This window comes from Sinocyclocheilus anshuiensis, unplaced genomic scaffold (assembly GCF_001515605.1).
Source record: "Sinocyclocheilus anshuiensis isolate Anshui unplaced genomic scaffold, SAMN03320099.WGS_v1.1 scaffold553, whole genome shotgun sequence".
Classification (NCBI taxonomy): Eukaryota; Metazoa; Chordata; class Actinopteri; order Cypriniformes; family Cyprinidae; genus Sinocyclocheilus; species Sinocyclocheilus anshuiensis.
This window is the reverse complement of record NW_015539821.1, coordinates 1,407,095-1,430,174: the sequence shown is the minus strand read 5'-3', so window position 1 is coordinate 1,430,174 and position 23,080 is coordinate 1,407,095. Positions and strand designations below refer to the sequence as shown.

The 23,080-nt window shown below is 38.4% G+C and overlaps 1 protein-coding gene across 5 annotated transcripts in view; it reads right to left on the bottom strand.

The window, feature by feature from the left end:
- The window catches only part of LOC107684054 (RNA binding protein fox-1 homolog 3-like), a 451,861-nt gene that overhangs the window by 150,396 nt on the left and 278,385 nt on the right, over positions 1-23,080 (bottom strand). For all 5 annotated transcript variants that reach the window (XM_016480199.1, XM_016480195.1, XM_016480200.1 and 2 more), the window contains exon 5: positions 13,155-13,276. In XM_016480199.1, the coding sequence (XP_016335685.1) occupies positions 13,155-13,276 (122 nt within the window). The remainder of the gene's footprint in view (positions 1-13,154; positions 13,277-23,080) is intronic.

The window sequence follows — 23,080 nt, the reverse complement described above, 5'->3', positions numbered from 1 at the left end:
CATTGTGTGAACAAAGTCTTTTTTTTTTTTTGCAAAAGAAAATAACATTTTCCAAAATAATATAGATTTGTGTTGCACAGAATAAAGAACACCACACTAAAAGTTCAGAAATGACAGTGTGTAAATGATGACAACATTTTTATTTCTAGATGAACTATTCCTTTTAGTTTCACTATTATTGTAGGTAAAAAAGAGATCATATTAAACAAACTACACCCTCACTATACTTCTTCCGCTCACATTTACTAGAGGATGTGCCCTCGGAATACACGATGGCCAACATCCCCCCTAATAAGTCAGCTGTCCACGCTTGCTGATTCGGGAACTCTTTGAGTAATTATGCTCATTGTTTTATGTTCATTTCACGGTCAGCCTCTCTCTCAGTGCACTGCTTGGCTCAGTGGCCGGAGGATGCAGGAGCCCTCTGCATGACCTAGCTCCACCGTTCCTGGACCTGACCACAGCGCTATCAATCCCTAGATCCGAAGCTCTACACTCTGCATCTGGAGCTGGCGGGATCTGTAGGGGGCCACTGATCTCCTGCACTTCACCTCTCATTCCCACAGACCATTAGAAAGGTGTCAGGCATTAAACTGTGAAGGGGATAATGCCCTAAACTCTCACCTTCAGAAAGAAGGAGAATGGAGGAAGTTGAAAGAGAGAGGAAGATAATGGAGCATCCCTGTAATGACCTTTTTCTTGGGAAACCCTGTGTAAACACAACTAATGCAATAGCAAAAAGTGATAAGCTTGAGCCACCGTGTCCTCTTTCTGTTTCTCCTTCTCTTTCTCTCTACTATCTGCAGAACAGCATGATTCTCTTTGGCTCACGGATCCCTTTTGTAGTCGGGGGAGAAATCCCTCTCCTGCTCTGCTGTTTAATGGTCTTATCTGCAGCGAGGAGAACATTAGGCCGTGACGGGCGTGTAAGAGTCAGCGTGAGGCGATGGTATTACACATGACGGAGGGAGGAGCTGCAGGGACCCCTGTGCCGGTAGTGAGGCCCCCAGGGGCTCGCTGAGGTGGATGGGAGGTTCTAGCTGATCCCGATCGCCTGACCATTACAATGCTTATCTTACCATGATGCTACTGCTTCACATATTCAATGACAGATGAAAGGGAAGCAAGAGAGTGGCAAGGCCAAAAAGCGCCAAGTGCATGGGTCTGTACTCTGTGTATATTTTCAATGGGAATTAAGCATTTTACCCTCCCTTTTTTAGTCCATATGAGACAGTTTAACTACACAGTTGTGTAGCTATACAATGGATCTTTGATGAAAAAATATATACATTTTAAAAACATATTGTGTTTTTATATATACTATTAGTATTTATTAATATTTTGAATTTTGTAGTTTAACTTTAGTCATTTTGTGCTTTTTTGCTGTTTTTTTAATTGTTTTATATTTTATTTCAGTTTTAGTTTTAGTAATTTTAGTACTTCAATTTGAACAATTTATTTTACTTAGTTGCCAAGGCAACATTTTTTAATTTACATGTTTTGTTCTTTTTTTTTTAGTTTTTAGTTTTTTATCAAATTTTTAGATTTTGTTCCCTAATTGAGATAAAGCTGAAGTAATTTTTTTAATAGCTTGAGTTTTAGTTAACAATAACAACACTGTTAAACTTAAAATTAAATTTAAAATAAAAAATTTAAAAGTGTTTATTTACTTTAATGACAATAACATTTTAAGTATTCTTTGTAGTCACATTTAAAGGGTTAATCCTTAAAAAACTTTTAGGACTATTGTTAAGGCAAATTATAAACAAGTTAAATGCAGAATACACTACTGAAAAACAACTGTCCCACTATGACTCCCATTTATTGTGTAGTTACTGTGATGAAAACTTTCACAAAAACATGCAACATGTTTCAGTTAACCATAATCATATAGTTTTCCTATTTGGCATTTTCAAACTATATACAACGTAAATATCATTGTACTCAAGTATGTGACCTATGACTATTTGCGTCCAAATTTATTTTTATATTCTAAATATATATCAGTAGGTTATATTCTGGCAGCTTTGATTGGGAGGACCAGTGTCACCCTGGCCCATATTTGGTCTTGCCCCTGGGTGAAAGAAAGAGAGAAAGGACAGCAGGAAGTGAGATGAAGAAAGTGATGGAGTGAGGGAAGGATGAGGCGAGAGCGGATTGCATTGGATGCTGAGCTGTTGGCAACTGAGGTGACAATATTGCACTCAACTTAAAAACACAAACAGCCAAGGGGTCAACAATAATGACTTTACAGAAACCAAGACTTGCTCGGCATGCATTTGTAAATGTCACGGCTGAAAATAGCTGCTCTATACAGAAAAAAAAGAAAAGAAAAGAACAAAGGATTAAAAAAAGAAAAGAAAAGAAATGCTACTGTAGGTCACTCTGTTAGAGCTACTGTCCTGGCTCCTACACTAGATTGAATAAGACTTTTTCTGGCTGTCAGACAGCAGCTGGATGAAATTAACACACAATATATGTTACAGGACCCACAGTATGCAACTAGAGAACACAGATCAATTAAAGTGGTGACAAATTAGTGCAAGCATTTCATTTAGCAACATGACACCGTCGGCAGCCGCTCTCTACTCCGAATAACATGGCTGATTGACACTGCTTCCGAAAGCCACCGCTTGATTATGCAACGCCCTAAAGTCAAGCATGGCTTTTACATGGTTAATACTTTTTGTATCCACATAAACAGGCATAAACAGGCTTTTTTGTTTAACTATTGCAAATTTTTGTATGCTTTTACCATGTTTAGCATTTGAAAACATGGAATCAGAGGAGTACCGTGGCCATTCGATGACTGAAAACCAATTACTTTTGGCAGGAAAATATGGTTTATGTGATGGGATAAAATCACAGCATGTACACCCACCCTATAGATGTAAAAATACCAGTAGTTCAGAACCAAGTCACTATTAAAATAAAATAAAATAAAATAAAATAAAATAAAATGTTTTGTTTACAAACAGCAAACATGACTTGTTAAATATATTCCATTAATATTATTATATTATATTTTATTACTATCTAAATAATTTTTTTTAAAGAACGATATCGTGGTATCATGACCACCCTACAAAAAACAAACAAGTTGGTGATGTGAAACACACAATCCTATAGCAATAGCACAGATCATTAAAAGTAAATTGCAAAGGTTGTTTTGGGCTAGGCCTGACTTGGGGGGTATAAAAACAGGCCAGTGTGCTGTTTTAAACCAGGAATAAGCTCTATGCTCTTCCAGCTCTACACATGCTCACTGAAAAACAAGTCCCTCGCTATGAGCTCGCAATTATTTATTATTGAACATAAAGAGCAGCACTTCCCCCCCGCACTCACTTCCTCTGCTTATTTTAATTTCCATGCCACTGTTATATTATCATTAAATCCGTAATTGTTCACAGTCATGTCCTTATTGAAGGTGTGAGAAAAACTTGTCCACACACATTCACACCCTCTTATCGAATCCGAGCTCAGAATTTGGAATAATACTTCTGAAAGCACACACACAAAGCAGCAAACACACACGAAGAGCTATCTGTCATCAGAAATAAGCGTCAGTCTGCCTGTGTGAGCTAATCAGTTACAGGATGTCTGACAGGGGTAAATGTTATCTCTCTTCTCACCCGGGCCATCAGAAAGTGAGCTCAGATTAGATTAAGCACATCTGCGAGTTTGATTCTGAGAGAACGGGCCCCTGTGGCCCCCGTGACACAGCCTGTACCGTCTGCGTGAGGGCGCGTGGCAGCCGCAGAGGCCCTCTGCCCCGCGCTGGGCCGGATGAGACTGGAGTGATGAAGGGGAATGATTAATGGGCAGTCGGTGCTATCAAAGAGCACAGCCAGCTCAAAAGATGAGAGATTGCTATCTGACGATCATTAAATCCTGGTTGCCACATCTACGAGCGCACACTTTTCATCTGGCCCCTGACGGGGAGTGAGGGAGCGCTGTGAGGCCGAGAAAACGGGATGCAGGACGGGACACAGGTTTATGGCGGAGAAGGGTTTCCATAAGCTAAAAGCCCATTTTCAGCACAGTCTGACATTGCCAGTATCATTGTATTGTTGTTTCTTCCTCTCACCTCCTCATTATTTTTTAGAGGTGCAAGTAAGAGGCCGTTCAGAATGAGGGTGCCGTGTTTTTAAGATATTGAAGTTGTTTTTACTGGACGCAAGATGCTGAAACGATCAATGACATCAGTCTAGCATGTTTAAATAGAAAAAAAACCTATTAAAAATAAGTGCAATGGACTCAAAGACTCAAAATGAGCCCTTCACAATCAGAGTGTTGGGTTTTTAAAAAAGTTAAAGTTATTTTTACGGGACACAGCATCTCATGGTACAAAATGCTAAAAAACAATGAGACACGTCAAAATGATCAATGATGTCAGTCTAGCTAGAAAAAAAAAAACATTTTTACTCTTTAATGCAGCATCTCATGGTACATGATGCTAACAACCAAACCATAAATAGATATATAAATACATAAACAAACAAATAAAATAAAAAATAAATAGATAATGAATTAAATAAAAATAAAATAAAAACCGAGACACCTTGATCAATGATTTCATTTATATAGAAAAGCTATTTAAAAAAGAGAACTGAACACAAAAATGGCCCAAGACACTAAATGACAAAAAAGACAAGAGCTATCTGTCATCAGAAATAAGCGTCAGTCTGCCTGTGTGAGCTAATCAGTTACAGGATGTCTGACAGGGGTAAATGTTATCTCTCTTCTCACCCGGGCCATCAGAAAGTGAGCTCAGATTAGATTAAGCACATCTGCGAGTTTGATTCTGAGAGAACGGGCCCCTGTGGCCCCCGTGACACAGCCTGTACCGTCTGCGTGAGGGCGCGTGGCAGCCGCAGAGGCCCTCTGCCCCGCGCTGGGCCGGATGAGACTGGAGTGATGAAGGGGAATGATTAATGGGCAGTCGGTGCTATCAAAGAGCACAGCCAGCTCAAAAGATGAGAGATTGCTTTCTGACGATCATTAAATCCTGGTTGCCACATCTACGAGCGCACACTTTTCATCTGGCCCCTGACGGGGAGTGAGGGAGCGCTGTGAGGCCGAGAAAACGGGATGCAGGACGGGACACAGGTTTATGGCGGAGAAGGGTTTCCATAAGCTAAAAGCCCATTTTCAGCACAGTCTGACATTGCCAGTATCATTGTATTGTTGTTTCTTCCTCTCACCTCCTCATTATTTTTTAGAGGTGCAAGTAAGAGGCCGTTCAGAATGAGGGTGCCGTGTTTTTAAGATATTGAAGTTGTTTTTACTGGACGCAAGATGCTGAAACGATCAATGACATCAGTCTAGCATGTTTAAATAGAAAAAAAACCTATTAAAAATAAGTGCAATGGACTCAAAGACTCAAAATGAGCCCTTCACAATCAGAGTGTTGGGTTTTTAAAAAAGTTAAAGTAATTTTTACGGGACACAGCATCTCATGGTACAAAATGCTAAAAAACAATGAGACACGTCAAAATGATCAATGATGTCAGTCTAGCTAGAAAAAAAAAAAACATTTTTACTCTTTAATGCAGCATCTCATGGTACATGATGCTAACAACCAAACCATAAATAGATATATAAATACATAAACAAACAAATAAAATAAAAAATAAATAGATAATGAATTAAATAAAAATAAAATAAAAACCGAGACACCTTGATCAATGATTTCATTTATATAGAAAAGCTATTTAAAAAAGAGAACTGAACACAAAAATGGCCCAAGACACTAAATGACAAAAAAGACTCAAAAAGTGCCGTCACATTTTTAAAGGAATAGTCCACCCAAAATTAAAATTCTGTCATCATTTACTCACATTTATGTCATACCAAACTTGTAAGACTTTCATCTGTCAAACACAAACACATTCTGAAAAATATCTTTGTTTGTCCTTACAATTAAAGTCAGTGGGTCCAATGTGGTTTTGGACCCCACTGGCTTACATTATATGAACAAAACCAGTTCTTCCAAATGTCTTTTATGTTCTTCATAATAATTAAAGTCATACAGGTTTGGATCAACATGAGAGTGAGTAAATTCTTACTTTTTGGTGAGCTATTCCTTTAAAAGTTGAACATTTTACATGGAACAAGATACTAAAAGCAATGAAACTTATAAGAATGGTCAAAGCTCTCTGTCCAGTGCACATTTAGGCCCCTACAACTCTTTACTCACTGAAAAGGTGGATAAAACGTACCCAAGTTAAGTTTAAGTGACGTCTGCAACAAAGAAGTGCTGTGAAGTACTTACAAACTACATCAAAACATATAAATGGGGAAAACACCTAAATACCAAAGCATTTAAACCCCTCTATAGGGACTTAATAAAGCAGCAGTGAACGTACATCCACTTTTCGCTGTGTGAGTTTGAATACTCCCCATCAGTGAGCTGAGAAATTACCAGAGCTATGCAGAATCAGGTCATATGATCCTCTGTCCTCAAAAAGAGCATCAATACAATCCATTCTGAACAGCTACGGCTGAATACTCATCTCCTCCAGGACCAGCACTGTGGAACAAGGCCCTTTGGAGTGGAGGAAAATTAAACACTGCTCCGACTGAAAGCAAATAATGCAAAGCAGTAACTGAGTGAGAGAAAATCTGTGTATGTATTTAGGTGGGAGAGATAAACTTAGAGGAAGTGTAGGAAAAAGAGAGAATGAGATAAAAGAGGAGACAGGCTTATCGCATGCTACAAGCACACCGTCTTATTAGGTCCAGGGTTGAGAAACAATGGCATAAAGGTCAACCTGATGGACGGCAGAGGCGTTACTCACCCAAAAGTACATCATCATTTCGGCCAGGAGCAGGTGGGCACTCACAGATGGAAAACAGGCGAAGGGTGGGCGCAGAGCTGGCCGTGTGGGTTGGATTCTTGGTGCTTGAAAGTCCTTTGCTCTTCCCAGATCAGTCCAGAAAGAAAATAAAACAAGTTGAAGCAACAACTGTTGACACTCTATCCGTTTAAAAAAAAAAATCAGAAAAAGAAAAACAATCTAGTTGACAAGAAAAAAAGAGGAATAGGCAAAGGCGCTGCTGTCTCTGCTCTTCAGTTTCCTTTCACTTTCCACTCTTTCTTTCTTCTTCCTATAACCACATAAGTGGCTTTCTTCACATCACTCACTCTGCACGTCTTCTGCCCCGTGTCGTTCTGTTCAGGGTCTTATTGGCGTGTGGGAGAGTTCTAGAGCAGGCACTCCAGGAGGTGTTTGGCAGCTGTTCCCAGCATTCCTTCAGTGAGGCTGTGTTCCTCCGCAGGGAGGGGAGTCCATTGACACTTCAGGCACTGAAACAGCCACGGAGCAGCTCAGAATCCGACTGCAGAGGGGAGGGGAGGGAAAGAGAGGAGCGTCTGCTCTACTGGCTGCTGCTGCTGATGCTGCATTGGCTACCGAGGGAAGCCGGCCAGTGGTGGGGATTGAGAAGACCGTAGGAGCAGTTCTTTCCCCTCGCTCGGTCTCGACGCTCAGCTGATGTACATGAAAAGTCGTGCAACGTGACGATGAGGGGCGCAAACGGGGGTAAAGGCGTAAGTAAACTAGGTAGGGCGAGTCGGCATGCAATGTAATGCCTTTTGCTCTTTCTTGTGTCCGTCTTTCCTTTCTTTCTTTTTTTCTTGCAATCTTTTCTCAGTGATAGTGAGAGAGTGGAGGCTGGGGTTTCAGTAGGAGAGGGGCTTGCAGGATTCCGGCTGTGCTTTCAGCCAATCAGAAGTCAGAGTGCGTCGGTGGAGAGCAGGGGGAATCACTTGACAGGTTGTGTGCCATGAGAACAGGGCTGCTCTTTTTGGTAGCTTTTTTGGTGCGTGTGCGAGCGCAAGACTTGTTTGTGTGTGTATGTGTGTGTGGTTTGAGTGTCTAAGTGCATGCATACACAGCCATGCGCCTTTCGGGAGGGTTGATGGTGGTGGGGGGAGGTTACGCTGCCGTTTAATATCTCAGCTGTCTCAGCAATTTCAAGCCCACACTGCCAAAAGGCAGCTACAGCTATCGTAAATATTAACCTCTGTGCTGCTGCACGTTCGTATTTGAATGCTAATTTGGCTTTATTTTGATTAGAACAAAGCATGTCAGGAGTGATGCTGTCTGAGACATTTCATGTTTTTCATTGTGCTTTGGAATATTTTATCGGTGCAGTAAATCAATGCAAGAGTTCTGATAAGATAAGGGGTATTAGATCATTATGAATAAATTTTATATTTTATTATATAAAGTTGTGCTTATAAATGTACATACCTCCCTCTGTAAAATGAATATAACCCTTGCACAATCTGTAGCATTAAAAAAAAGACAAATTGTTACATATAAGATCATTAGAAGCTTTATTTTTTTTAAAGTACTGCCCTAAAGAAGCTGCATTAATGATAATGAAGGATATTCCACATGACAAAATATATAATTTACACACACACACACACACACACACACACACACAAATCATATTAAAAAGATTGCATACCCTTGACAATATACAATATTAAGAACAAAAGTGTGGAAACTTTTAAACAGGATAATTCATGTAATTTCAGTTATTAGTCTTGTTGAATATATGTACATATCTTTTGTTAAATAGTTTAATAAGGACAGAATTTAATGAAACCGCAATTTTTATGTTCGCTTCTTTTTTCCACAAGGACTATGTAAACTTGTGAGCAGGACTGCAATATAAAAACATGTGAACCTCAATCAGTTTCTTTTTCTTACAGAGTTTTCACAGTGAAGCAATAAAAGAATCTCAAGTTGCATTAAAGAAACTGTCTTATCAAATCCTGAAGTCTATTTCAAGTCAGTATCATAAATAAGTCAAAAAAGAGAGGCCCGTGAGATGACAGATCTGTACTGTTCTCTGTTTTTTAACAATATGAAGAGGGTGGAAAAAATGGCTGAAAGACAAAAATAATTTAGGAGCTTGAGCAGATTTGAGCATCACACAATCCTTTAAAAATGTCTTTAAGTTAATGTCACTAGCAAATGCAAATGATCTGGGGGGGTGGGGGGCATAGTGATATAGTGAGTGATATAGTATAGTGGGGATATAGTTAGACAGGCTAGTTATTAAACTTTTTATACAGTCAGAAATTATCAATGTAGGTTTATTTTCTATAAAGACACAACACATTTGCTAACTAAATGTTTGAAGCCAACATACACAACTACTTCTAGAGAAGACACACATAAACATGCAAATTTGTGTAATTGGACTTCTGACTCAAAACCCTATAGTTACTGAAAGTCAGCCGTGTAACAACTACCTCCAGTCTACCCCTACTGTTGTTGTTCTTCTTGTAATATTCCTGTCCACTCCATTGCTATTCTGTTGTCTCTCACTGCTTCTCTCTCTCTCTCAAACCCAAAACAGTCTTTCTCTGTCTCTGCATTCCTTCGATGGCACTATCTTCACTGTTTTTCCCCAGCATGCCGAGGGTGCTGGCTTGTTCGGGTTAAGCACTCGGAGGACGACTGGCCCTGGGGACGTCATTTTCCATTACAGAGACAAGAAACCTTTTCTCTCAGATGAGGAAAAAGGGAAAAAGTCAGAGCCCTGAATTGGTTATGCTCCTTGTCGTGTTCTCTTACTCCCCCGACTCGCGATTCGTTTAGTCAATATTTAATGCCGGTGTTGTGCAGTACAGTTGTCTGTTGGCCCGATCCATGGGTTTGATCTCCATGTCTCTTCTGATTTTTCTCCAAGCTTATGGGCTTGTGCCGAGATGTGACACAGAGTCTAAAAATGTGGCACAAGCTTGTTAACGGTTAAACACTTTGCTCTGATGTGGTGCAAAGAAAGAGAAGGACATCAGACAGAAGGAGGAATAAAGAAAAAAAGCCAGATCCATTACATGCATTTAGCACAACTGCTCACTTTATCTGCATACAATCATGCACATCTCACCCTGCCTGCAGCAACTAACGCCCTCTATGCCCCACCTGTGTATAGATGTCAAGCGGCGTGAAGTGTAAAGGTGGTCTTTTTCTTCTTTAAGCAGGGCAGATGGGCAAGGTTTGGTCTGAGCCGGTGGCCAAGCCAGACTGTCTTAATTAGGAGCTGGCTGCTGCCAACGGCAGGTGAACACATCTGGCCATATTGGCCGCAAGCACAGCAGGTCTTGGAAATAGTGCAAGCCTTGGAATATTTGACGGGAGCAGAAACGAGTGATTCCCCTTTTTTTAACCCCCATACTACAACCCAAAAGTGAGCAGCAATACATCTACATGCCACAAAGTGTCAAGCTTCCACGCTGCGTGTGCCTGCCAGATATTAAAAGTCTCTGTCTTTGGAGGTTTGCGTTTGTTTTGCGTGCTGCCAAGGCCCAAGCAGCCCCAGAGTGCTATCAATTACACACATTCTGCTGAAAAGCTGAAATTCAGCTCTGAGCGCAGTCTGACAGGATTCAGCAGTATGTGCATGTCTGTGCGATGGCTATTGGACGTTCGCGTTTCCTTTGTCCCCTGTACCTGCCCTCCGCTGCCTTTGTTTGGAAAGAAGACGACACAATCACAGCGTGTCGCACTTAAAGCACCTTATAATGAAGTTGAGTCCTCCCCTCTTTGCAGACACACACACACACTATCAGGCATGTTCGCCCCACTGAGCTATACCTTCCTCATCAGTGCTTTATTCAACGTCATCATTTCTGCCTCTATAAACTCAATGGAGCTGCATGCCCCTCTCCTCCTCTCTCAAAGCACTCCCTTCCAATTACCGTGCCAGTTCATTTATTCATTAACCCTGCAAGGAAAATCGAGGGAGACCTAATTCAAAAACAACCGCCCTCCATTTCTCTCCATCTGGTGGGGAGGCTCGATTCTCCAAACACGTTCAAGAGACTTAATCTGGTTAAGGTGCAGTTTAGCATCTGCAGCGGAGTTTGGTGGGGGGATTGAGGAATGGATTGCCATGCCAGTCCATTTTCATTAAAAGCACATTCCAATGTCCAAACCGGTACAGGAAGTGACATGCATGGACTAATAAAAAAACTAGCGGATAAAAGGCAAGGCGCTGTTGTGCTTGATTACAGAGGCATTGACTAATTTACTTAATTTGTCAAAAAGGAATGTGGTTTGGAACTGAGGTAGAACTCATTTATAGTGATTTGAGTGGTAGCATGCTGGTGCACTTAAACGCTAAACGTGCTTTAGCTATTTGAAGCGTTGTATTTCCAAATGCCATTAGCAGAATTTGTTATCTCCAAAAATGGAGAGTAAAATGAAAGTTTGGGAAAAGTAAAAGTTGGGAAACGTAATTGCTTTGAGCCTTCCAGCTACAGCAACCAACATTCAATCTAAATTAAGTAAATATTGTAAAGCCAAATTAGGCATTGGACTATGAATGATTTACTACTTAAAATACATTCAACAAAAAAGGAATCTTTTCTACTTGTGCTGCAAAAAGTAGAATTTAGAATGTTTTTCTGTCAGGAATGTCACTCATGGAGTTCTAACATAGTCTTATTCACAAGCATAAGAGACAAATGGGTCAAAAATATTTTTAAGGTCCAATTCTCGCTATTAACAAACCATTAACTACTACTTTTGCTTCAATAAACTCCTAATTTGCTGCTTATTAATAGTTAGTAATGTAGTTGTTAAGTTTAGGTATTAGGTAGGATTAGGTACATAGAATATGGTCATGTTAATAAATGCTTTATAAGTGCTAATAAACAGCCAATATGTTAATGATAAGCATGCTAATAAGCAACTAGTTAATATTGAGAATTGGTCCCTATACTAAAGTGTTACCAGCAAATGGGACTTTACTGTAATACTTGGAGAAAGCAGTCCATTTCGTGCTTAAAAACATCTTAAACCAGCCTGAGCTTATTTACTGGTCTTGCTGGACTTACTTAGCACTTTTCAGCAGGTCAGGCTGGGACATCAAATGGCTATCCAGCTAAACACCAGCTTGGCCAGGCTGGAAGGACCAGCTTGGAACACCAGGAAACCAATTAAGGCTGGTCCCAAGGCCTTTACTAACAACTATCATGATCTGTGATATGAAGGAAAGGTGGAAAGGTGCAAATATCCCAATTTACACTTTTAAGGTACATCCAAAAAACCTACTAATGGCAAAAAATCTAATTAAATACAATGAAATTATTTAGTAATTATACATGGCTACTTATAAATGTCTCTCAAGGTTTTTGCCCACAGAACAGAGTAGTGCACTAGCATACGAGTAAGGGCTAGAAGGGCTGTGATAACTGAGATGCAAACTAGCAGATTTAACAATCTCATATTGTCAATTAATATTTCACGTAAAGTCAAGCAATATTTCTATTCATGTGTGGGAAAGAAATGTGTGAAATGTGTGAAATGAGAAAAGTTTGTTTTGCCATAAATTTAAGACAACCATAAAAAATAATGATCATATTGATATATGGGGAAAATCTCAACATTCTGACCAGAATCAAATGATGCTACATTCTCCCAGTAGACAACAGTTGAACTACATCCCAATTCTGAGGCTAAAGTTTTTGTTTGAAACGCGTCTGCACGCTCAATTGGGAAAGCAACGAAAAACAAGTTACCCTCAGAGATTTATACTTCTGATCCTCCAAATCCTTTTTTATCTTAATCAAGTATAAGGCAGTAAATTGCTCCAGCTCTGCCTCCTCCCTGTCCTTCACTGCCTGTATGCTAATATTGTTTGACATATTTCGGAGGAAGATGGGAGTATCAATGTTTATCAATTCCAAATAAGATCGAGGCACTGACACGCGCTAAGATTACAGTTTAATTAAAACTTGAGTAGCCAACTAATATTCAGTTCTTAAACAGACACATCATATGCCAATGCATTATCTACTCATTTAGATCTTGCATCATTGAGAAAAAAGGCAGAGAGGGAAATCAGGAAGGAGAACATGACATCCGGCTGTAAGATCATCCCCATTCCCTTTCTACTGCTGTTCTCTGTGCTTGGGCATAGCTGTCAGAGCAGAAGCTAAAATAAACCTAGCCACACTGGTCTGTATAAAAAATGGATACCTCTGGTTCAAGTCCTACCCAGCCAAAACACAACTGATGCCAAATTCCACCTGCCAGCAGGAGATCCTGAGGTGGCAAAGGGAGCAGAGAGGCAGTGCCAACCATGCCACCAATCTGGAAAACACAAAGAAGGCATCCACTTACCAGTCTTGTGACAAGGGGCACCCCGAAATGCCAGAAGTGATCGTTCAGTAGCCCACTATACACTACGTTTCCAAAGAGAGCAATGCTTCCCGTTTTACACAACCCGTTTCCTGGTTTGGTTTCTGCAGAAGGAGAAAAGAAAATTAAGAAATAGGGTTAAATAGCAATATTCAATGACTAGAAACTAATAATAATAACAATAAACGAGAAATGAAGATAGGAGAGAAGAAGTTCTAAATAAACAATTAAGGTATGATTAAAAGAAAGAATGGAAATAGGATGCAAGAAGGGAAGGAAGAGAAGAAGGAAAAACAAAGGGAGAGAACAAGTGAAAGAAAGAAAGAAAGAAAGAAAGAAAGAAAGAAAGAAAGAAAAAAAAAATGGAGAAAAAGTCAGAAGAGTGGAAGGAGAAAATGAAAGGAAGGAAGGAAGGAAAAAAACAAACAAAAGGAAGAATGGAAAGGAGGGAGGAAGGAAAAACAAAGGAAGTATTAAAGGACGGAAACAATGCTGGAAGGAAGGAAGGAAAAACAAAGAAAGGAAGGAAAAATTAAAAGCTATAGGAAAGGAAGGAATAAAAAGCAACAGGATAAAGGAAGGAAAACAAGGAAAGGAAGGAAGGAAGGAAGGAAGGAAGGAAGGAGAAATAAAGAAGGAAGCATGGAAGGGAGAAAAAAAAACAAAGCAAGTAAGAAATAAAAGAAAAATTAAAGATTGTATGAAGGATGGAAGGAAAGAAAGAAGAGGGAAAAAGTAGGACGGAAGGAAATTAGGATTTAAGGAACAAAGGGAAAAAAAGAAAATGAATGGAAAGAAAAAAAATAAGGATGGAAGGAGTGGAAAAACAAAACAAAATGAATGATTCCAAAAGTAAAGGACAAATATTTCTTTGACAATTTCAATATGTCACATCCATAAACACTCATCAGTCGGTGTGTGAGTGGCACGGTGTGAGGAGACGAGCTTGGCATGTGATCAACAGTGGGGTCACTCCTGCTTACACAAAAAAAGCAAACTAACAGCTGCATTCAACCTCCTTTGGGTAACATGCACTCACAATGATCAGTACTCACAAAGACAAAAAGAAAACATGACTCTGATATCACACACAAACACACCATACCACACAAAAAACCAGTTCAGCTTAAAAAAATCCCCATTCCCCCAGTCTGAATGTGGACTCAGAGAAGCACGTGCGAAGATTGCGATGTGTATTAAATTATTCCCTATAAATGCCAAGTACAGCAAAAATCTGCATTATGCCTCAAAACAATAGTGAAGCGCACCACAGCAAGCCATGCATTCATTATTGAAAAACAAAAAGTAAAAAGGCCCATTAAAATGTCACTTGTGCTCTTTGTGGCTGTGGCGACACATGCATTTTAGTGTTATAAATGGGCCTTGCGTTATTGTTTATGGTGGCTGCTAGCCGCAGGCTACCCGGCGGTGACTGTAAAGTCCACGGATCACACACCATGAGCCTCCGATGCCGCTCCCTCCCCCTCTATACATCACTCCATGAATATTCATGCCACAGGGCCGTGCTCCAGCCAATCGATCACAACTATAACGCATTTATATCCATGATACATGTGGCTGATTTTTTTGGTGTCTAGGAATAAAAAGATATGGCCTAATTAGCAATAAAACAGCCGCTTCGCCGTAGATTTGGAGGCCGAACGGCACTCCTGCTCTTTTCACAGGTGATGTAATTCATACAGTGGCGCGTTGCATCACAGGAACATGTCGTAAGGTGAGACTCGAGGCGGGGAGGGATGGCTGTCATCACGTTTGAGGCTTCCCTGCTGTCTGTTGGCACCGGTTGAAGCTCCTTTGGCATCCGTGGGCATGTTTCTCACCACGCCTCACCTGTGATTAATTATTGACGGTGAGATGAGGATGCGGTAAAGTAAGGCTGCACTGACATGCTACACTGCAGATACATTACAACAACCCCACAGGCTGCTTCCTTTTCCCTGGTTTTCCCTCATGCGCTTTGTCTTTAAAGCCCTCTTCTCACACTCTCTCTCTGACAACCTTTCCTAACTCTCTCTATCTCACTCTGCCCTGCAGTTTGGCAAATTTGACAAGAGCTTTAAAAACTGAGCGAAATGTCAAAGTTGTCATAAACAGTGTGTGAGAGGGAGTATTTTTGGTTTGATAAGGAGGCAATAACAGTTTGATTTAAGGCAGAAAAGAGTGTCATCACATCTAAATCTGCCATCAGAATATCTCTGTCCAGGGTTTGTCGGCGCGTCGCTGTTTAGTCATGCAGATGAATGGAGGAGTTTAGGTTGAAACTGAGACTGCATTATCTCGCATTTCTCTACAAGGATGACATTAAGTGCCCTAAACGGTCCTTGCTTGATCTGTGGGGAAGCACCTGGCTTTGAATCTCAAGTGAGATGTGCGAGTGGAGGATTCTAGGACCAGGATAACATGATAATAAGAGAAGAAACATAAAATAGAAATCTACATTATAACACAGCTCTATAAATGTGGAAATAAATCACTTTGCAATAGCTTTAACTGAAAAACAAATGCTCATGTATGAATTGCATTAAAAAAAAACAAATGATAGACCTCTTTTTCTCAGAACCAACTTTTCAAGTTCACACAGGTATCATGGCACAGTAAACATAGGTGCGTTCTCATATTACACAAACGTTTGTGTAAAATAACAATCTAAATTTTGATTGGTAAAATCCCAAGATATTTTTATTCTAGCCAGCGTTTTCTGCACCACTTTTCATTGGTGATGCAACACGCCCCACTGTTGAATATACAATCCAGAGGCAAGGTTTACAATCCGAGGTTTGCAATCTGAATTGAAAGTGAAGAGATAAAAAGGATGCATACTGCAAAATAATAGCAAGAAAACATAGTTGATTTGTCCTTTGTGTAATCAGATTCACAAACAGATTGATTTTTAATTAATCAAAAATACACAGCACACTTAGTGTAGTCTGATTCATGAACAAAGGTCTTTAAATTAATACTTAAGTCACCAGTAGGTGGGGTCATGTGATTGAGTGCATCATTGAATCATTCATTCAACTGTTTTGTTCAAATCGCTGATTCATCTGGGAGCGAAATATATGACTGTCCTGCTGTATAAAAGCACTCACAATCTTGATGTATTTTTCTAAATATCAGCACAGCTATGATTATTTGTGTTGCTTGTATAAGCAAAATGATTTCTAGAAGTTGTAAATAAACAAAGATTTGTAGAACATTTTACAAAAAATACTTCAATCTTTCTGCTGTACTTCAAAATGTAGTGTTTAATTCAATGTGTTACTTGCCATTTCTTTGTAAGTCACCAGTAGGTGGGGTCATGTGATTGAGTGCATCATTGAATCATTCATTCAACTGTTTTGTTCAAATCGCTGATTCATCTGGGAGCGAAATATATGACTGTCCTGCTGTATAAAAGCACTCACAATCTTGATGTATTTTTCTAAATATCAGCACAGCTATGATTATTTGTGTTGCTTGTATAAGCAAAATGATTTCTAGAAGTTGTAAATAAAACAAAGATTTGTAGAACATTTTACAAAAAATACTTCAATCTTTCTGCTGTACTTCAAAATGTAATGTTTAATTCAATGTGTTACTTGCCATTTCTTTGTAATTTTTTGTTTCAAAGTAAATCCTATTTTTTTCAATGTAAAGCTTATTTTAATCTTTAGTTTTTTTGGTTGTGTTGATCTGTTAAATAAACAGCATTGTAACACCATAGTTTGGGCCCTCTTGTTCATTTCGAAAATTTATATTTGAATGTACCAAATGAAAAGGTTCCATTTATAATTGACAGCAATAGCTAAAAGAGAAATGTTCATATTATCAAAATGGACATTAGAACTTAAATATAAATTAACAAAATAACAGAAAATTAATCAAATAGTGAAGATCCACTAACATTTAACAACCAGAATGTGTCCAAATATCTACATATGTATTGCGTTTTAGAATTGGAAACAATGTTTTGCTTGAGAAGTGTGCTTGCAGTATCTTTCTCTAAAACGGATGACACATGGTTTGATATTTTGCTGTGCCCAAATACGTTTAGGAGCCACTGTACAAAATTAACTACCCACAACACTGCAAAATATATCAAAATCTTGGTCTTGTTATTGCCAAGAGAGCAGCAGGGATGACATAATGTCTGCCTTCTTCCGGCTGGAAGCTTCCTCCCACAAGCCCTCTGGCTCTGGCAGTGGCCATCCTGTCCTGGGCCTGTGCTTCCATTAGCCACACTGACCTGGATTTGTTCTGGCATCGCTCCGATACTAGACTGGTGGACTTGGCCCTTCCTCTCAGCGGGGCAGCTCTGTCAGGACCTCTGTCCAACCCAAACACACCAGCCACACCAGCCTGTCCATATGGCAATCCCATCCTGCCTGTTTCTGGGCCAGAGCCTGATTCACAAGGGCTGGAGAAAAAGAAGTCCTCTTTTTCCAGAGCCCTCTCCAGGGCATCACAACGCCTCTCCAAACGATGTATTCATTACCCCTCCTCTATCCCGGGGGATGCTCAAAAGCCTTGTTTCAGAGCGGGGAGTGTGGCTGTGTCTGTTTAAACACTGCTCCAGTCCTACTTAATCATGTGCAGTTGGAGGGGCAGTCCATGCCGGCACTCTGATTAATACAGCATGAAGCTGTAGCGGCAGACATAGCTGCATGTTAATACATACAGATACATTTTGCACTATTTTTGCAGATTTTGTTTTACAGTGTATACATTTATATATAAAATATTATGTTGGACAGTGGAGGATTAATGTTGAGAACCATTGATATACACACACATATATATATATTTATGTGTTCATTATTTAAAAGGAATCCATGGCTGCAATAGAGTACTGAGAAAAAACATGGAAAATCAAATGACTGTTCCACGGCACAGAGCTAATACAATGCTGGTAGTCTGGATGTATGTACATTGAGATTTGACTTATCTGTATAAAACCCAGAAAAGGCGGGGGAGAGACTTTTTGCACTTGAGCGCGCTATTGACGAGAACACTAAATAAATACAATGTCATCAGCCGAGTCTGTTTAAACACTGCTCCAGTCCTACTTAATCATGTGCAGTTGGAGGGGCAGTCCATGCCGGCACTCTGATTAATACAGCATGAAGCTGTAGCGGCAGACATAGCTGCAAGGGACACGAGGCATTAATAACAGTATGCTGCCACTTTTTCTGCTGCTACCTCCGCCCTCCTGAAGTCTAGAGAGACCATGAGTACAAACACACAAATACCAACTCATAAGGTGTCATGGAGCCTTGATGCTGTAAATATCATCATGGGAACACTGGCCCAGAGATTCATCTCTGGTAATTGCATTAGAGCACGAAAATTTATTTTTTTTAATTGATGCAATTTGTCAATCAGCCTAATCATGACTAATCATTATCATTTGTGGTTCATAGGTTCACAATAGTGGAATATCATGATCATAATCATTATCACCAATAAAGACGTATTTTCGTAACTTACAGTGGGGTCTTAAAAATATGGCAAAAACATTAAAGTGTGATGGAAACAAAACAAAATATACTGTATATTGACTTATATAGCCACTTTTCGTATTATGTTTTCAATGTTTTGTCTGCTAAAATAAAGTAAAACAAGGGGCCGGGCCCACGACTTAAAATGATTAAAAAAAAAAAAAGTTATTTTAAAAATGATGAATAATATTAATATATCAATAAATCTAACTTAATTAAAATGCTAAAAATATACAATGAAAATCTAAACTGAAATCATCTTTTTTTTGCTCTTCAAAGACTATTGGTTTTACTAAAGAAGATACTGTTCTTGAAACTTCTTGAATCACAAAATTAATTGTGGTTAATTCATTTAGCTATTTGGCACACTCTCCGATTAATAATAATAATAATAATAATAATCTCCAACCTGAAATTAAAAATCAACCAGAAGGCAATATTGATGGAACGGGGGAAGTGATAAAATCGAGCAAAATGAGCTTTTGAAACTTTCTCCCTGCCGTAGTTGGGAGATGACTGTTTGTGGGGGGTGCCGTTCTGCCGCATGATAAAAAAAAATTACTCACGCCCACTGCTCGTTTCTTTGTTTCCGCCCTTTTGCTTTACGATTCTCCCATGTGTCGAGTCTCGCAATGGTACGGACTGGCATAATTTATTAAAATATGAGTAAATCAATGGTTGATGTCCTCATAGATTAATTTGAAATCATAAAAGAGCCTTGACAAGAAATGCAGAGTAATACAATTTAATTAAACTGCATATCCTCCCCCTGTGCAGCCGCCTGATTAAAGTGGCAGTCAAATAAAACAGCATTTAATTGGCATACAACACAGAAGCTGTTTGCATGTTTATTTAACATTGCGGCGTATTAATAAAAAATTAGAACCCTAATTGGCCTAACTTGTGCAGGCAGGAGCAAGCTCCTGGCTCCACTTCCCCCTACAGTTTAATGGACTGTGACTGAAAAATAATCCCAGGCTAGTTTAATATTTCTGCAGTCATACTTGATGAAAATCCCTGCTCCCATTGGCCAAGAGCCACACATTAAAAAGCAATCATGGATACCTGGGCCTGCTGGTGAGAATCCCCAGTGGAACGGACCACTTGGAGCGGCCTGGCAGAGAGAACTGTCCCAGCAGGGGGAGGGCGAGGATCATTAGCGTTTTGCATATCTCCAGTGTACCATTCTGCAGGTTCATCCCCAGCCAGCTTCTCCCCCCCCAACACTTCAGAGCCCCATGTCATCCTACTGGCATGCTACCAGAGACAGCTGGAAAGCTCCCTCCTGTATGCTCTCTCTCTCTCTCTTGCACTTGCTTCAGATTTGTGTGCACAGACCACCAAAATGAGTGCTGCTTTGATCAGTGACCAAACATCTCAAATGAGCAAAGCAAACGTCCAGCCCAATGAGACCCTCGCTGTCCCTGCTATTACATTTTTAGTTTTCATTCCGGAATTACGACAACAGCCTGGATATAGTTTTATAAATATATAAACATGATGCATTAAGAGCCTGGAGGTGAAAACTTTTTGAATTTAAAGATCAGGGTAAATTTAACTTATTTTGTCTTCTGGGAAAGTAAGTATCTTCTATAGCTTCTGAAGGGCAGTACTAAAAAAAATATATATATATATATATTTAAAATAAGAAAAATGTACACACATTCATTCTGTTCAAAAGTTTACACCCCTGGCTCTTAATTGCATTATTTTTCCTTCTGGAGCATCAGTGAGCGTTTGAACCTTTTGTACTAGCTGCGTATGAGTCCCTCAGTTGTCCCCAGTGTGAAAAGATGGATCTCAAAATCGTACAGTCACTGTTGGAAAGGGTTCAAATACGCAAAAGATGCTGTAAAACCAAAGAATTTGTGGGACCTGAAGTATTTTTCTGAAGACCAGCAGGCAGTTTAACTGTTCAAGACAAACAAGGGACTCTTGAACAACAAAACAAAAAAAAACAAAACAGCTGTGAATCATCTAGGTAACACAGTATTAAGAATCGTATGTAAACTTTTGAATGGGGTCATTTTTATAAATTTAACATTCAGTTTGAGAAAATTAGGAAAAAAATGGAACCGATGAACAAGGTTATTATAGTTTTGAATTTTTTAATTCGTTTTATTTTAATTTCGTTTTCAAATTTGCTATAAAATTCAGTTTAGTTTTTATTAACTTCATTAATATTGTTGTTAGTTTTGGTTTGATAATGGGTCGGGTGTTCTGTTAAGTACTGCTGGTGCACGTTTACCAAGCAGGACCCGTGCAGGCTTTAAACTGCTTTGCGTCTCTCCGTCAGGTAACCCCACGTGCGTGATGCACCATTACAGGTAGGCTATTTCCCTAAACCTCCACTCCATTTTTCTGCCAAGGGGTGAGAACGTAATGATTACGAAAACGATTATTTATTTTTGATAATTATTATTTTATTTCAGTTAGTTTTTCAATAACTGTTGTTAGTTTAGTTTCATTTTAGTTTTTCAATTATTTTGACATTTTTATTTTATTTCAGTTTACAAAATAGTTTTTTCATCAGTCGTTTTAGTCTTAGTTTTAGTTTTAGTTTTAGTTTACGAAAATAACCTTGATTTGGGCTGAATATTAATATATGATTACATTTGTTATATGTAAATTTATATTTATATTGTAAATATGTTTTATATATTTACACTGCTGTTCAAAACTTTCATGTTATTATGTTTTTATATCATGAATATGAAAGTTTTGAATAGCAGTGAAAATATATAAAAATATTTACAATATAAATATAAATTTACATCATATCAAACTTATTTAATTTAATCATATATTAATATTCAGCCCAAATATACTTTTTGTAATCTAAAGATACTTAGATTTTATATATATATATATATATATATATATAATTCAAATATACTTATAATTTGATTATTATTATTATTATTATATTAAAATAATTGTTAAATTATTAAATTATTAAAATAATATTATTAAAATTACTTCTACTTTTTTGTGGCAGACCAATAACAGAATAATTAATCTATAAATGTTCTTCTCAAGGACACACCCAGAAACCTAATTTTCACTTGCACTCTTTTATGCCATTTACAATTAAAAAAAAGGCCTCTGGCACTTGTTTAAGCAAGAACTCACAACACGTAAACAAAACAGACGTATCCACACAGCTGAAACGGATGGCTACAGAGAAAAAGAGACATATTTCTGACAGCCATACTGTATCGCTCCCCAACAATCACTCAAAAGCATCAAAAAGCACCTTCCCAGACTTTATTCATTTATATTGTATAGCAAGAGCTGCAACTTGATTTAGAAGGAAAGAAAACACCAAGAAAGAAATAAAGCTAGCTGCAAGTATAGTCTGTATACTGCTGAGGACTCTTTCCTCCTTGCCGCTGTTTCTTGATCTGCTCTGTTTTGTCACCCACAGCTGCCAGAAGATTCCCAGGAGTCAAGAGTCACAGAGGCTTCGAGTTCAAACTCCTCTGTCAGTTTTCATTTACTGTCTGTGTGTGTGTGAGAGAGAGAATTTTGAGAATGACAGTAACTGAGAAATGTTGTAAGGCGATGAAAGCACATATTGAATCTAATGGCTACTGGCTGGATTAGGGATGTAAATAGTGTGTGACAATATAATCACAATGGTAACGATAAGCACTAAACTTCATTTAGATTGCATTTTTAGAACTATTGTGCAGCTCATTGTGCATTAAAATAAAAAAACAATTGCAAAACTTCTACAAACATAGACATAAAATCCAAAATGGCCAATAAAAGCAAATAAAAAGCTTTTTATGCAAGTTTGAACTATTCTTCTTTATTGATTTAAAAAAAAATTCACCATAGAGTAGCATAGAGTTTGCCTTGGTTTTTTAGATTAAATGGTGCTTCTCTCTATTTTTAGTATATAACGGATAAAAGTGGTTTCTTATTGCCTTATTATCTTATAATTATTATTTTGCAATCAGTGGTTTACTAGCTTTGCTTTAGGTCCCAGGTTTTACTTTGAATTTATTAATATTTCCATGATCTAAATTTTGAAATTTCTGTTAATGCATAAACAGGTGAGAATTTACCCAATTAATACATGAAAGAAACACTACGGCATTTTTTTGTATTGGTATCAGCCTAAATATTATATAAATACTACTATTTAAAAGTTTGGGGTCACTAAGATTTTTTAAAGGTTTTGAAAGAAGTCTCTTATGCTCACCTAAACTGCTTTTAATTGATTTAAAAAAATCTGTAATATTATGAAATATTATTAAATGTTAAAAAAAACTCAGTTGTAATACACAGCTTAATAATATATATATTTTTTTTTTTTGTGGAAACTGATACGTTTTATTTTTCAAGATTCTTTGATGAATAGAAAATTCAAAAGAACAGCATTTATTTGAAGCAGAAATCTTT